General features: G+C 41.2%; 1 protein-coding gene across 1 annotated transcript; it reads left to right on the top strand.

Moving 5' to 3' along the window:
• Positions 1-5,153: 5,153 nt before the first annotated feature.
• LOC148101143 (general transcription factor II-I repeat domain-containing protein 2B-like) lies at positions 5,154-6,632 on the top strand. Its single transcript, XM_087845741.1, has one exon. It carries the CDS (start codon positions 5,154-5,156, stop codon positions 6,630-6,632), a length of 1,479 nt encoding a protein of 492 aa, XP_087701867.1.
• Positions 6,633-16,030: the final 9,398 nt, after the last annotated feature.

The following is a 16,030-nucleotide window of genomic DNA, read 5'->3' as shown; positions in this document are numbered from 1 at the left end:
TTCTGTTGTTACGCTGTCAGCGGCCTCTTCTTCTCTCATTCAATCATGAAACTGATCAATGATCAGCTGATCGGCTTTTCTCTCTTGTTTGTTTATTGCCCACTTTGCCCCAGAAAGAGGAAACCAGCCGATGTCGAGCTAAACAACAGCAGCACGTTTAAACTTGATCAGCTGTTGTTAGAATTTATTTAATATTAATTTCTAGTATCAGCTGATGTTTGCTGGAGCCACAGCTGTAAAGCTGCTGGTCATGATGTCGGTTTGGATATGTGGTGAGAGGGAAACATGAAGATGAAACCAGGAGACGTCCTTACTGAATCATCAGAGCTGAACAGGTGATGGAGAAACAGGTTTACTTTTTAGGTGACATGAATGAGTTGAAGGGAAGTTATAAACTGTTTCTGAGAGACAAATAACACCAGGATCCTTTTCTAAGTAGCTGACAGCTGGTAACTGTGCAGGGGCGGGTCTAGCAAAGTTATGCCAGGGGGCAGGTAGGGCGTTAACAGGGAAAGGGGGGCACAAACAAATACTTTCTTATTTTCATTTAAAATGTCTGGCTGTTATTAAATAATTATCTGAATCTTACAACCAAAGTTTTTATCTGACATAAAATGTATAGAAATCACACATATACCAACAAGACTGTACATCACTGTCACAACAGTGTTTGTTTTCATTCAAAGGCTTTATGGCTTTAATACCTGGGGGGCCGGTCTCTAGTCAAGCCCGGGCTGATTTTTTGTCCTAGTCCAGCCCTGGGCACGACACACAGTGAGTTAATCTGAGAAGGTGCATTAAAAAATAAAAGGCCGGGCCAGCGGTGCTCATCACAAATCAGCTCGCATAGACACATTAGTTGTGCCTCTTCTTAATGACGGTGTCTTAGCTAACAAACCCAACTACCAGATTCAGCTTGTAACTGGCTAAAAATCACTTTGCCCACCGGTGAGAGGGACGTTGCTAGCTGGCTGTTTTTTCAAGCGATGTTGAAATTTCCACATTCCGACACTTCAAAAGCTTCAGCAGCTGTCGGCTCAGCACAGCATCAGCACCACGGAAATACATGGATACATCCGTAGGCTCGAGACAGAATTCACAATGCGTTTTCGGGACTTTCAGGTGTATGGACCAATGTTTTCTTTTCTGATCAAAGTCGACTCTGTGGGGGTCAAAGTTTGCAGAACTACAAACGCAACTGGAATCCACAGCTGTGCGTGTTCACGGAGCTGCATTTTCACCTGCTGGACATCACTACCTGACAAGTTTAACTGTCTTCAGAACATTGCAGAGGCCTTATTGACAGTATTTGGCTCTACATGTCTGTGTGAGCAGATTTTCTCTCACATGAGTCCTCAGGTCTGAATGCTGGACACTCGGAGACCAGAGATCACATTAACATGTGTGTCTCTGTATCAACAAACATGCCATATTGGCTTAGTTTATTTTTCTTATCACTGTTGTGAGGAGACCATAAACAGCATTTGTATTTTCTGTTGTACAGTCCATTTGCTGTTATGGATAAAAAAGTCTTTTTTTGTTTCAAAATAGCTGATAACTATTCGCTGACAGCTGCCAACATCTGCAAACAAATATAATTCTAGAAAGTTGTTCTATTTCGTGTGTAACTGTTAATATAAAGTGTTATTAAATGTATTGCTAATGCAATCATATGGCACACTGACTTCTGAGGAAATTTTAGATGCACTCATCATCAGAAAGGTTGCAGAGCTGTAACAGCTCTCACTGCTTCAGAGCTCAGACACACTGCTGCTCATGCAATGAGAAGGTAAGAGCGAGCATGGCCAATGAATATGCCTACTGTAATTAAGGAACACAAGCAGACAGATAACAGCTGAAGGCAAGTGATCTAAATGTAATAATGTTTGAGTTTTATGCATACATGTGACAGGAGAAACAAAGCAAACGTACCAAATTATTCTACAATAATTTTAGGGACAGGTCATTTTAGATATAGTTTGTTCTTTAATTTTTTGGACAAAGATATAGCTTTTCGTTGTTCTGCCATTTCCATCCATCCATAAATTTCCCTGATTGTGCTGTGACTTGTTGCTGGCAGTTAGTTTTGTCACATAAATGTCAGATATGTCACATATTTATTAGAGTTATGTTGGAGAGTTCATTGATAGGTCTGAATACAAAGAAATCAACTTTTCACCTAACAAAGTAGCATCAAGACACAACAAAGTTAACTGTTGTTTGTTCATAAATTTCTCCAGTTTAATTTAATTAATTATTTAATGGTGTATTTAATTAACTCATTTTGGCACGGTTGACTCCTTCAGGTCTCACCATGAATTTATTTTATCTGTCAACCTTACCCATCAAACCCAGGGGGCGGGGTTAACGCTGATCGAGTCATACCATTGCTTTGGCCTGGTGGCTATTGTTTTTAGAAGGCGTTACTGCAGACCAACAAACGGCATGTGGAAACTAACGGGACTGTACTCTGAAAAACCCTGTTTGTGTCACCAAAGACCGTTTTAATATTTTTGTAGTGGTGTAGTGGTTTAATCTTCAGATATCTGCAACACTGTAACAGAGATGAATGCGTCAGTTTGTCGCAGATCAAAGTGGAATGAACGTGATTGGTTGAACAGGTGTTCGTGATCTGTGTTATCTGCGTTTTCATCAGCGTAAGAGACTCAGCAGCAGATCAGAATAACAGTTATACATTTAATAAATCACCAAATGAATGCACGCAAGAAACGAGCAAACCTGTTCCCACAGTTTGAGTTTGTGTTCCCTCAGCTGCAGACTCGCTGCTGTTTAAATGTTTGAGAGGAAGATTAGATAGAAAACAAACGCCATGGTCTACGGACACATTTGATATGAGGCCAGCACGTATAGTGTTTGTGTCCTGTTTCAAGATCATATATGTAAAATTGTTGTCTGACCTGCGTCGATCCAGCCTCTCAGAGTCCATGGTTACCATGGTTACTGCATAAGCAGCTGTAATTTAAACAGACTGCACAGAGAAAACCTACCGGCGACATGAGTGTTTATATTTTCATTGCAAAAGAACTGTGAACGGTTAACTGAAGTTAACTTGGATAAATTATAGTTCAGTGTGACTGTTCACCACTACACTGAAATAAGTTGGCTATTACTGAAATACACGTGCTATTTCATAAACTATGATATAAATATCGAGGCCCTATTAACATGTTCAGTTTTAAAGGACACCTTCCTGCCTTCAGTCTCAGTATTAGTTTTCTTCTAACATGCAGAAGTCTGCACCATGTGTTTCACAGTTTGTAACAAATCTTTGCCAGTTAAACATAACATGACCAAAAAACCCCAAAAAAAATCCCCCCACACTAATCATGTGTTAACTTCATTTATTTTTAGTTAAGTAAACTAAAAATTCTAACAGACAGCTGGTGCTTAGAATACAGTTGAATAACTATTCAAAAACAGATGATGTAATATTTCTGTGCAGGTTGCATCTGCATGATGAACACGCTGCTGCAAACTCTGCTCCTCTTGGTGGAAATGCACCTTCTCTTTCCTCTTTGTATAAAAACATTTTAAAAGTCAGTTTAATCTCAAATTCACTTAAAAAATCCAAAACACACCAGATAAAGAAAAGCGAATAGTTCAGTCTAACACATGTGCCAGTGAACCATTAAAACTGTGCAGTTATGAAACGTAACTTTAACCTCAGCCAAACCGATTTGCTCAGTTGTAAATAAAACAGTGAAGTAAACGTGACCCGACAGACAGAACTTGAGTGAATCAAGTCCAGCGTTTAACACTGAGAGATAAAACTCAGGTGAGGTTTCAAAGCTTTGTGCCGGTGATTGGACATCAGCCGCTGGTAAAGTGGGTTCGTCTATAAAGTGCTCTGTAGGGAAACAAGCTCCAGCTGTCACGGTCCCCGTGTCTGTCTGGTTGGCTCACGCTGGCTACAGGTTTTTTTGTTGTTGTTCGTTTTTTGTTTTCTTTGTCTCTCCTCCTCCTCTCTGCCTGGGTGGAGCTCGTTACGGGCTCTCGCTCTTGGCCCACGCACCTGTGTGATTGTGTCCACCTGCTGCTGATCTGGCTGATTTCCCCAGCTGCTATTTAAGGCAGTGGCACAGAGCAACTCACCGCTGGAACGTTGAACCTCCTGAGTTCGTGCTCGGCATCATCAAAAGAATCCCCTGTATGTATTTTGCTGTGGAACTCACGTTAACTTTTGTGTGTAGATATCCCTCTTCTGGACCAAATCACGGGACCTGCCCAGGTGTGGCGGCGTGTGTAGAGTTTTGGAGCGAGTGCGGCTGAAGAGGAAGCGTGTGTGCGGAGGAGCTGTGGCCCCTCTTCTCTCCCTGCAGCCCTGGACCCCCCCTCCCAACTCACTGTACATATATATAGCACTGAGGTGATCTTATCTTAATGACCTTGTAGTACCATATTACCCTATTAGAGCACTTCGCTCCCGCTCTGCAGGCCTACTTGTTGTTCCTAGAGCAGGGGTCACCAACACGGTGCCCGCGGGCACCAGGTCGCCCGCAAGGACCACATGAGTCGCCCGCGGGCCTGTTCTAAAAGTAGCTCACCATAACAACTTACCAGTAAGCTGCATCTATTTTTATTTTTTCTTGCTGTTTTTTTTTTTATCACAATTGCATTGGTGTTAATTTGTGAGAGATAATATATATATAAAAAAGTTTATTATTAAATATTAGATCATGATCTAATATTTAGTGCTAGCTGGTCTCCACAGAAACAGTTGCCGTGAAGACCAGCAAAGGCAAAGGTGAGGAGATGAGGAAAACATGGCGGAAAAAAGGAAGAAAACATATAATTTTCACAGTGAATGGGAGGAAGAGTTCTTTTTTACCACCGTGAAAGATTCATGTGTGTGTCTCATTTGCGGGGCAACTGTGGCAACGGCAAAGCGGCACAACGTGGAGAGACATTTCCGAACGTGTCACACAAGCTACCATGCTAACTACCCAAAGGGCAGCACACTGCGAGCGGAAAAGGCCCGCGAATTAAAGGCAGGTTTGAGCAAACAGCAGTCTTTTTTCACGAGACCGGTGAAAAACTCTCAAAAAGCAACCGAAGCCTCATTTAGAGCTACACATTTCATGATTAAGAAAAAGAAGGCATTTTTAGACGGGGAGGTTTTCAAAGAAGCAATGATGATAATTGTAAAAACTGTGCTTAAAGACGAGAAATATGGAAACGATGTAATCTCCACTCTCTCCGATGTCCAGCTGGGGGCAACTACAATTGTTAGAAGAGTGTCGGCTATGTCCGGGAACTTGGCCGATCAGTTGGATCAGGATCTGGCAAAGTGCAGTTGGTTTAGCATCCAGTGTGACGAGTCCGTCGACAGCAGCAGTACAGCACAGCTGATAGTCTTTATCCGGATGGTATTTGATGGTTTTTCCACAAAAGAAGAACTTCTGACACTACTGCCGCTAAAGACAACTACGAAGGGAGTTGACATCTATAACGCGGTGAAGGAGTTTTTCGCGAAGAAAAAGGTACCGTTGGAAAAGCTGGTATCAGTGACTACCGACGGGGCTCCTGCTATGTTCGGCCGACATACGGGATTCATCGCTCACTGTAAAGGTGACACAGAGTTCCCAAACTTCATGCATTACCACTGCATCATTCACCAGCAGGCGTTATGCGCAAAGGTTATCGGCTTCAAGCACGTCATGACTCCCGTCGTGAAGATCATAAACAGCATCCGCTCCAGAGCTAAACAGCACAGAACATTCAAGGTGCTATTGGAGGAGCTGTCAGCTGAATATGGTGACCTGCTACTACATACGGAAATCCGATGGCTCAGCAGGGGACGGATTTTGCTTCGTTTTTTGTCACTTTTGGGTGAAATCAAGGAGTTCATGCAATCCACAGGGGAAGACACATCTCTGCTGGAGGACACTGAGTGGACACTTGACCTTGCGTTTTTAACAGACATTACTGGGAAACTGAACCATTTGAACTGTGAGCTGCAAGGCAAAGGTAAGACTGTTGCTGACATGATAAGTGCTTTAAATGGATTTAAAGCCCAGATGAGCATTTTCTCTGTGCATTTACAGAGAAAAAAGGTGCTGCACTTTCCCTCTGTGCAGATGGTGCTGAAAGACAATGCTTCTGCATCTGAGACTTTTGACAAAGTTGCAGAAAAGTACACTCAAGTCATAAACCGCCTTGGTCAAGAGTTTGAGAACAGGTTTTGTGACCTTGATCAGCTTGAGCCATGTGTCTCATTTGTTTCCAATCCTTTCATGAATGTGGACACAACATGCATTGCTGAGCAACTAAGTTCAATGTTCAGCTTGGATGCTGGACAGGTGGAAATCGAAATTGTAACATTGCAAAATGACGTCCACCTCAAAGCCTATCAGGGTGCACCAAACTTTTGGTGCCTTGTTGACACAGAAAAGTACAGTGGTGTATGCACAGCAGCTATGAAGGTTGCCAGCCTGTTTGGTTCAACCTATCTTTGTGAATCAGCCTTTTCTGACATGAACTTCATCAAGAACAAACACAGAACACGCCTCTCTGATGCACATCTGCAAGACTCACTCAGAGTTGCAGTGTCAAGTTACACCCCAGATTACAACACACTGGTGAACAGCATGCAATGCCAGGTTTCCCACTAACAGACAAAGAAAGCCATATTAGATGTTCTCAGTGGAAACATTACAGTGTCATGTCAAAGTTGAATTTAATTATTGAAAAACAAATGTGTTTGTTAAGTGTAACATGTGACAATTTGCTTTAAAATGCTGCCAATTTGATGAAAAGTTCTGTAAAATTTGAAAGTTGATTTTTTTGTATGTTACATACATACAAAAATAATGTATGTAACAGTGCATGACTTGTTAAAATTTGTTAGTGGTAAGTGAAAATGTTGTAGAAGTGATCACTTCAAAATGTAAATACTTGCAAAGATTTATAGAAATAAAGCGTTGCATATTGATATTTATATTCCTACCTTGTTTCCTACTTGCATTCTTTATAATTATGGTGAAAAATAATTAACATAATTAGTGTCTTTACATAGATGAATATCATTAATTATTAATGATAACACATAATTAAGTTAAATTGAGGAAATTTGTTATTTGAGAAGTGTGTGTCAAACTGGTAGCCCTTCACATTAATCGGTACCCAAGAAGTAGCTCTCACTTTCAAAAAGGTTGGTGACCCCTGTCCTAGAGTATTTAAAAGTAGAATGGGAGGGAGAGCCTTCTGTTTTCAGGCCCCTCTTCTGTGGAACCAGCTTCCAGTTTGGATTCGGGAGACAGACACTATCTCTACTTTTAAGATTAGGCTTAAAACTTTCCTTTTTGCTAAAGCATATAGTTAGTGCTGGACCAGGTGACCCTGAATCCTCCCTTAGTTATGCTGCAATAGATGTAGGCTGCCGGGGGATTCCCATGATGCATTGAGTTTTTCCTTTCCAGTCACCTTTCTCACTCACTATGTGTTAACAGACCTCTCTGTATTGAATCATATCTGTTATTAACCTCTGTCTCTCTTCCACAGCATGTCTTTATCCTGTCTTCCTTCTCTCACCCCAACCAATCACAGCAGATGGCCCCGCCCCTCCCTGAGCCTGGTTCTGCCGGAGGTTTCTTCCTGTTAAAAGGGAGTTTTTCCTTCCCACTGTCGCCAAAGTGCTGCTCATAGGGGGTCATATGATTGTTGGGCTTTTCTCTGTATCTATAAAGCGCCTTGAGGCGACTTTTGTTGTGATTTGGCGCTATATAAATAAAATTGAATTGAATTGAATCCCTGTTGTAAATAAATCTCCTTTTGTTCTCTAAGAAAGAACTGTCTGCGCGTGAGTCCGTCCAGTCACCATGACACCAGCAGCTCTGCGCTCGGGGGGGGAGGGGGAAAAACTATATTTACTTATCTTGTGCAGAAAAATGTGCTGACATTGCGTTATATCGAGCACCGACTGCCCAGTTAAACTGTGACTATCACCAGGTAACGTGTTTGTGTTTCTTGAATTAGCAGCAGGTGTTAAACAGCTGACAGGGGAGGAGGATGCAGGTAAACTGAGGGCCTGTTGAGCTGATCGCTGGTGTCGTGAGAAAAATGTCAGCTGGTCCTTTATGTTACAGAAGCAAAGAGACACAAGACGATCGTTTGGTGAAAATGTAAACAAACCAGTTAACGCCCCCCCCCCCCCCTTCCCTCTAAAAAACAAACAATATGTAGAGAATATTGTATATAATATCTCAGAGGATATAACTGAAGCAGAAGGTAAAACTGATCATACAACAAAATCAAAAGTAATTGCATTTGCTTACCTGGTGCCAACTCATAATCAATAGTTTTTCTTAAAAATAAATTTAGTGTGTCACGGATAAGGGTGCCTGTCTGCATACAAACGAAAACCACAGCAGCTAAAAATATCATTTTCTGATGATTATGTTTTGTAGTTAATTTGCTTTTTTTAATATATTACCATTATAGGAACTCGGCTTCCTATGGTAATATTAATAAAATAATAAAACATTCATTACCATATTATATTACCATATTACCAGTATATACACAGCAGTAAATATTTACACCATATTTAAGGATGTAAATGTGGCCCTTGACCTCTTAGGCTACGTTCACACTGCAGGTCTTGATGCTCAATTCCGATTTTTTGATCAAATCCGATTTTTTTGTCTGCTCGTTCACACTACAAATAAAATGCAACAGCAAACGCGCTCTAGTGTGAACGCTCAAAGCAGCCGCATGCGCAAAAGAAGACGTCACACACAACGCGCTCTGTTTCGACCCAGAGCAACAGTATTGTTTGACTGATGGCCCTTAATATAAAGACTTCAGACTTCACGTTTCCCAATTTTTGCTTTAAGTTATTTTGTTATTTGCATAATAATGTAAATAACCTAATAATGATCCTTATTGCTGTTTTAGAGGAGCGCTGCTTCAAAGGATAGTTGCAGATTTCTGTCAGAATCTGCAGATTATACAGTACAAATAAAATGTTCACGTTTCTCCAACGTTGTCTTCCCAGCAGTTTCACCGGATGGCCAGGAAGCGTTCGCGATGTCTTCTCTGGCGCTGATAATTGGCGTCTGTCTTGTGTCAGTGACGTAAAAGACGGATTTAATGTGACATGACCATCAAACAGCAGTCGCTTTCTAAAACATCGGATATGTATCGGATTCAGCACCACATACGAAAGTGACCCAGATCGGATTTGAAAATATCGGATTTGTGCCGTTCACACTGTCACACCATGATCGGATATGGGTCGCATAGGGTCAAAAAAATCAGATTTGATGCGCTTTCGCCTGCAGTGTGAACGTAGCCTTAGTTGGTGGTGCAGAACACGGCACAGATGAGGCTGCATTTAAGGTTTAGAAATGTTGAGTAAGCTCAAAGATGGATCCCAGTTTTTATGGCTTAAGAAATAACTAAAACAACAACACGTGGCTGTTTTAATGACTGTGTGGCTGCTGCTGTTGTATCACTGCAAGGAGTCAGAGGTATGAGCAGTCAGTGTGTTTACATAGCTTTGAACTTATCAAGTCTGTTCAGGCATGCCTCAAATAAAGAAGTAATTATGTTGTCTATTGTTGTCAGAGCAACGACTAACAATCATTAGAGCAGCTGCAGGTCTCGTGCACATTTGTTCAAACTCACTCCCATAGCTGTTTGTGAACTATTTTAATTACAGATATTAATAAGAGCGAGTAAACATTGTTTTAAGTACTGTTATACACCTGGGCTGATTCAGGTCGGTGAACTATAATTTATTTTTTCTGCAGTGTGTGTGTGTGTAAATGTGTACAGAGTAATTCCATGTGTAGTTGTACAATGCCCACTCAGCACAGGAAGTCTGCTGTGTGGTAAGAGCCTCTGCTCTGAATTCCACTTAATTATCAAGGCTAATTAAGTGAAACACACACACACACATGCGGAGAGAGAGAGGGGGAGAGAAACACCGTCATGGCAGTGGTGACAACAACTGCACGGCTCACTGCTCAGCTTAATTTTCCTGTCAGAATGTCCCATTTAACTCATGGGTGAAGCCCAAGCCTTCAGTGATAGTCGTACAACAAAAGGCCGTGTTGTCATGATGTTGTCTTTAAAAGTTTTCACCAAGTGGCAGCCATACAGCTGAGAACCGAAACCACTGAGTGCCTTATTCTCTCCCTCCATAAACAGAGCAGAGTAATATGTCTTCAAACTTCAAACAGAGTCTGTGCAGTGGCAGTTTTTGCTTTTTCAGATTTCTTTAAGACAAATAGATGAATATGTAGAGGGGAGCTCTCCTGGCATCAGCATGTGTATTCTGTAGTGATGTGTGATACCACTGATTTCCTTTCCGAGCCGATACCAAGTAATATTCAGGGTGGTATCCGATACCGATACTTTGTACAAAAACGTATTTTATTTATTGTGTCTCAAATTATAGCGTCATAATGATTACAGGACATCAGATTACTTGTTCTTATCACTTAATAATGCAGAGTTCATCATATAGAAATAAAAAACTGAAGTTGTGCTATTTGAACACCTTGTCTGCAGCACTAAAGGACTCCGTGAGAGACGTCTGTCTCGCCCTAGCAGCACCTGTCCCTCTCCTCTTCAGTTCACCTCAACATACGCTCGTCATATTCTGTGATATGATTTACTCTGAGGTGTTTGACAAGGTTAGTGATGTTGCCACAACCATACATGCCAACCCTCCCGATTTTTTTCGGGAGAATCCCGGAGCCACCATTCTCCCGAATTTCCACCTGGACAACAAAATTGAAAAACCATATCGCAGAATTCATAGCGCGGCCCAGACAATTCGCTACTCAGGTTAAACATGATATATAAGTCACTTTGATAACTTAAAAATGTTATTGTTTGGCTTTTTCAGTGTTTTATTTGTTCGTGAGTAAATCGGTTTGGCTGAGATTAAAGTTTTTATATTAGATTAAATTAAATTTAACTTTATTAATCCCTCGGGTGGGTTCTTCCGGGATTTTCACACAGCTGAATAATCGTCAAACAGAAAACTGATTAAACAAAGTGTGAGACGGTTGAGAGTTTACGTCAGCGCCCGGTTATATTTTAGATAGCAAGGAGTAGACGGCAGAGTTTCACTCCACCGAGGGAGCTCGTGACGTACTACCCGGCTTTCTTTAGACCGCGAAGGCCGGGTCCTCAGGTGGAAGCAGCCTCTGAATTTGGACACCCCCTGTTTCCGGGCCGGCCAATAATAACGGTGACATTTAACGTATTTTATCCGATAAATAAACACTGTAAAATGTATTTATCACCCCCCCCCCAACAGCCCTTTTGAATGTCTCCCTAATTCTGAGGTCTCAAGGTTGGCATGTATGGCCACGACACCTCACTCTTGGAGCACTTTTTTGCCACATGTATTGAAACCACGTCTCAGTTTTTGTGGAGGTAAAATACATCCGCACAATTACGCTCAGCCGTTGTTGTGAGTGCGCACGCCAAGGGGCTGCGAGACATTTATACAGCCGTATTTCGCACATGACTATGAAAGGCGGAAGAGGAAGTAGTTCCTTTGATTGTAGACAATTCGAATGTTATAGTTTCTTTCCACTGTGTTCCTGTTAATGATAAACTACAAATTTACCCTAAATTACTAAAATATCGATATTTTAATGTGAGAATCGATTCTAGAACATAAATGACTGGTATCGGAGGAATCAATATTTCAGGATCGATCTGCACATCACTAGTATTCTGCGGTTGCTGGAAGTTGGCAGCTGTTGCCAGGTGAAATCGGTCTCAAAGGGGGCACTGCACCACAAACCACCTTGCATTTTGCTTTAGGCACAATGAGATTGCCACAGCTGCCCATAGGTTGCATCGGCACTGATTTGTCTGTAAAGACTTTATTCTCTGAGCTGCAGTGAAACAGTGAAAAAGGCAAAACAAACTGGAAATGGGAAACAATTCCACTGAAAGGGAAACTTGTGTCTTACCTCTTCAACCAAGTGTTCAAAAAGTGAAACCTTTTCACTACTGCTTGAAGTGTAATTTACTATTTATTTATCTACAATTTTCATTTCAATTTTCCTTCTTACTTATATAGTGCCAGGAAGAAATCTCTCGCCACACAAGACTCAGAGAGGGACACCCACAGAGAGGCGTGAGGGGAGGCAGACAGGATAAAATACATGCTGTGGACAGTGTTGGGGAGTAACGGAATACATGTACCGCCGTTACGTATTTAAAATACAAAATATGAGTAACTGTATTCCGTTACAGTTACCGTTTAAAAAGGTGGTATTTAGAATACAGTTACTTTGTTGAAATAAATGGATTACACGGCGGTACTTCCCTGTTTCATATTGTGGCGGGTCAGGACTGTTTGGGTTTTGTTTGACAGCTACGTTCTGTTGTTCCAGGCGGCAGCGTTACGGTTGCCATGATTACAGGGTGACGCTCTCTCTCTGCGTGTTTCCTGGGTGAGAGAGCGCCTGTTGTTGTTGTGCTAAGCTAACAGGCAGAATGCTACAGGTATAGCTCTAAAGAATGTAGCATCATGGGCAGTGTAGTCCGTGCTGCAGGGAGAATGGACTGCCATACACGTTATGTGTCTGTGAGCGAGGGAGGGAGAAAAAGGAAAACCACGAGCTGTCATCGAGCAAAAACGGGAGCTGGAAGCATGTAAATATAATAATAACCACTGCAGCCAAGAAGAGAGCCTGACGAGCCCAGCTGTAAGTAAGCTATTAAGACTCGACTGTACACCGTGTTCGTGTTTTCCTCCAGAAACAATAAGTTCTGTTGGAGCAGCCTTTCAACGCCTCTCTCTGTCTCTCGCTAGCAAAGTTGACCCAGACAACAAAGTAAAGCTAGTTTTCAGCTACGAGCACGACACAGAACCCACCGTATTAGCCAGAGGTCCCTTTACTACGGTTCGGAGCCGCGGACCTTCAGTAACAGTAATAAATCACAGCAATAGTACATTCATGTAGTTGTAAACAGCATGATAATATATTAAGTAATCCAAAGTATTCAGAATACGTTACTCTCATTGAGTAATGTAACGGAATACGTTACAGAATACATTTTGGGGCATGTATTCTGTAATCTGTAATGGAATACATTTTAAAAGTAACCTTACCAACACTGCCTGTGGAAGAGCCAGAGATTGTTAATAACTCATGACTGAATGCAGGGGCTTTATTAACACACACTATAAGGTGTTTAGGATGAGATATTTATTTAACATGGAGCAAATGAAGAGAATCTAATTTGAGAGAAGGATGCTCAGACTTTTTTGTGATTTAGTCACTAAAGGTTCATGTTGAAACATTTTATGGGTACAAAGTCAGTGGGTCTATCCAGAAAGAAGGGACTCCTAATTGGATACACTCAAAGCCATTGTAAGCTCCATGTGGGATCCAGAAATGGTCATTTCCCAGCTCATTATGTCCAGATCTGTTTTAGATCTGTTCACAGTGGATTTTTGTGGGTATTTCAATATCAGTGTAGACTTAACTTTTCAGCTTAGTTAAAAAACTCTGATTCCATTTTCAATGACACAAATAACAAAGTTAGTTTTCCAGTAAAATCATTAGTTTAGGGGTTTTGTTATTGTGGCAATAAGGAAAAACATATTGATTTTGCAATATTTCTGTCTCCCTTGGTTTCCGTGCTGCATATTGTAATATATCCAGGTCTAGTTTTGTCAGTGCACATGTTAAAGTCAGCTGTTGCATTGGAACATTTAATGGTAGTACTCTTATAATGCAAAGTGCAGCGTTTTGGTAAACTGTTGCAGGCTGTAAAGAAATCTCAACAGTTAACTTCTCATTGTTTAAAAAGATTCTAATACTCACTCATTTTCCTCTCATTTGATATGTGAGTCACCAGTTTGGGCTCCTGTGAGAGATGTCACAATGGCCGTGGCTTTATGACGGCACTTCTCAAGTTTCATAACTGGTCTCAGATGAGCTGTGAACCTGAATTAAATTTAATATGTCCTTTTAGAAATCAATGGTTGACAGAAGCACTGTTCAACGTTCAAAGTCAGTTTTACAAGCTTATGGGGTCACATGATATTAAAGTCACTTGTATTTTTATTGATAAAGTGAAAGTATTTCTAAACGCAAAGTTGCTGCTTTAAGAACTTTATTTCTCTGAGATTTGGACTGGATTTTTTCTCCTGCTGTAATTAAACAAAGTAATGTATTAAACTGTGAATTTAAAGACACAGACAAGCATTATGCTTCTCTAAAAAAGTTCAAAATCTCCACTTTGTCAAAGCCATATAGTGAAAACAATATGTTAGCTCACTTCTGTGGTATGATACCAGATGCCTCAGTTTTCATATGAAGCCTGTTCTATTATTATGCCACGATAAATTAAACAGACTAGATCTAGAATCCAAGTGTTGAGAGCTGCAGTCGGCAGATGTTCACTGAATCTCACAATATAATGTGCAAAGAAGTTTTGGTACAAGCAAAAGAGTTCATCATTAGCATAAAAGTTCAATTGCACCATCAGGTCTTTCTGTGTGGAGTTTGCATGTTCTCCCCGTGTTTGTGTGGGTTCCCTCCGGGTACTCCGGCTTCCTCCCACAGTCCAAAGACATGCAGTTAGTGGGGATAGGTTAATTGATTAATCCATGTCAGGGACCAAGCAGTAAAGCATAAAGGACACAGGTGTTTTAATTCAAAAAAGGGGTTTTATTGTCCCAAAAATATGAAAATATATTTAACAAAGCCAAAACTTAAACAGGCAGACCAATAAAAGAGGTCAACTCAAGATAATAATGAACAAAACCTCAAACAAACATACGATAAACTGACCTGCTGAAATGACACACGGGGGAACTTAAATACTGGTTTAGCTAAACCAAATGACACACACGGGGGAAAACAAGATGGCTGCCATATAAGCAACTAATACAAAACAATTAAACAAACATGAAACACCCCCCAGGCAATGAAGCATGTGGTGCAATCCAATTAGGCTGTCAGTGGTACTTCAGCTCTCCCAGCCCTTTGCCAGACAGGAGGAGACGCCAACCCCCAGGTAACTCAAACAAAGATGTATTAATATAACATAAAACAGAACTTTGACCTTGCAAGGTTAATATGTGTGCACGCCATATAAACATCGGAAGGTGTGATGGAAAAATAAACACATTTAATAAAGAAACAATATTGAACAATAAGTAGAATATTTTAAAGTAGTGACTGTAAATTAAACTAAGGTGAATCAACTGGTGGTGAGGTGTGGAGCTTACCATGTGTGGCATGCCATCACAATCCAAATCGCCCATAGGTGTGAATGCAGGAGTGAATGTGAGTGCGAATGGCTGTTTGTCTCTGTGTGTTGGCCCTGTGACAGACTGGCGACCTGTCCAGTGTGTACCCCGCCTCTCGCCCTATGACAGCTGGTATAGGCTCCAGCGACCCTGAAAAGTATAAGTGGAAGCGAATGGATGGATGGACATAACCTCCCCTGGCTTAAGTAAAAGCTATTTTAAACAGCACTTTTTTCACCCTATGAAAAAGCTATGGAATGCCAGGAAATCATCCTCATGGTTTTCCTTACTGAAAATATCCAAGCCACTTGGTCATGGATAACATGTATGCTGTATGCAAAAGATTTCTCTGCTTTTACACGCCTGTTACCATGACATCCCTGTAAAATTCAGGCAATGAAGGACTTTCGGAAACGGCTTGGAATAAGCGACCTGTAAGGAGCACCAACTAGTAGAGGTGGTGCTTAGAGGGCATTTGTCTTTTGACAGCTGATGACTTTCCTTTTGCTTTCAAACAGTTGCTCATCTTTCTCATACCTGCTGTTTGAGCGTGCACATTTCAATTTTCCTTCCAAAATGGAAGTGAGAGGAATTCTTTAGTCAAAAGAAGACGTTCAGTGAGGCTCTCAAACGGATACGCTCGTCCACTGCAGGGCTACACTTGCTGCTATCTGATGTGTGTAGAAGACTTGTATGATATTTACAAGGCCCTAATCGGATAGAGCACATCTGCGTGTCTCAGAAGGTTACTAATGGAGACATTTGGACAGT

This window comes from Neolamprologus brichardi, chromosome 9 (assembly GCF_056152115.1).
Source record: "Neolamprologus brichardi isolate AB-2024 chromosome 9, ASM5615211v1, whole genome shotgun sequence".
In the NCBI taxonomy this organism is placed as follows: Eukaryota; Metazoa; Chordata; class Actinopteri; order Cichliformes; family Cichlidae; genus Neolamprologus; species Neolamprologus brichardi.
This window is presented reverse-complemented; position numbering and strand designations above follow the sequence as displayed.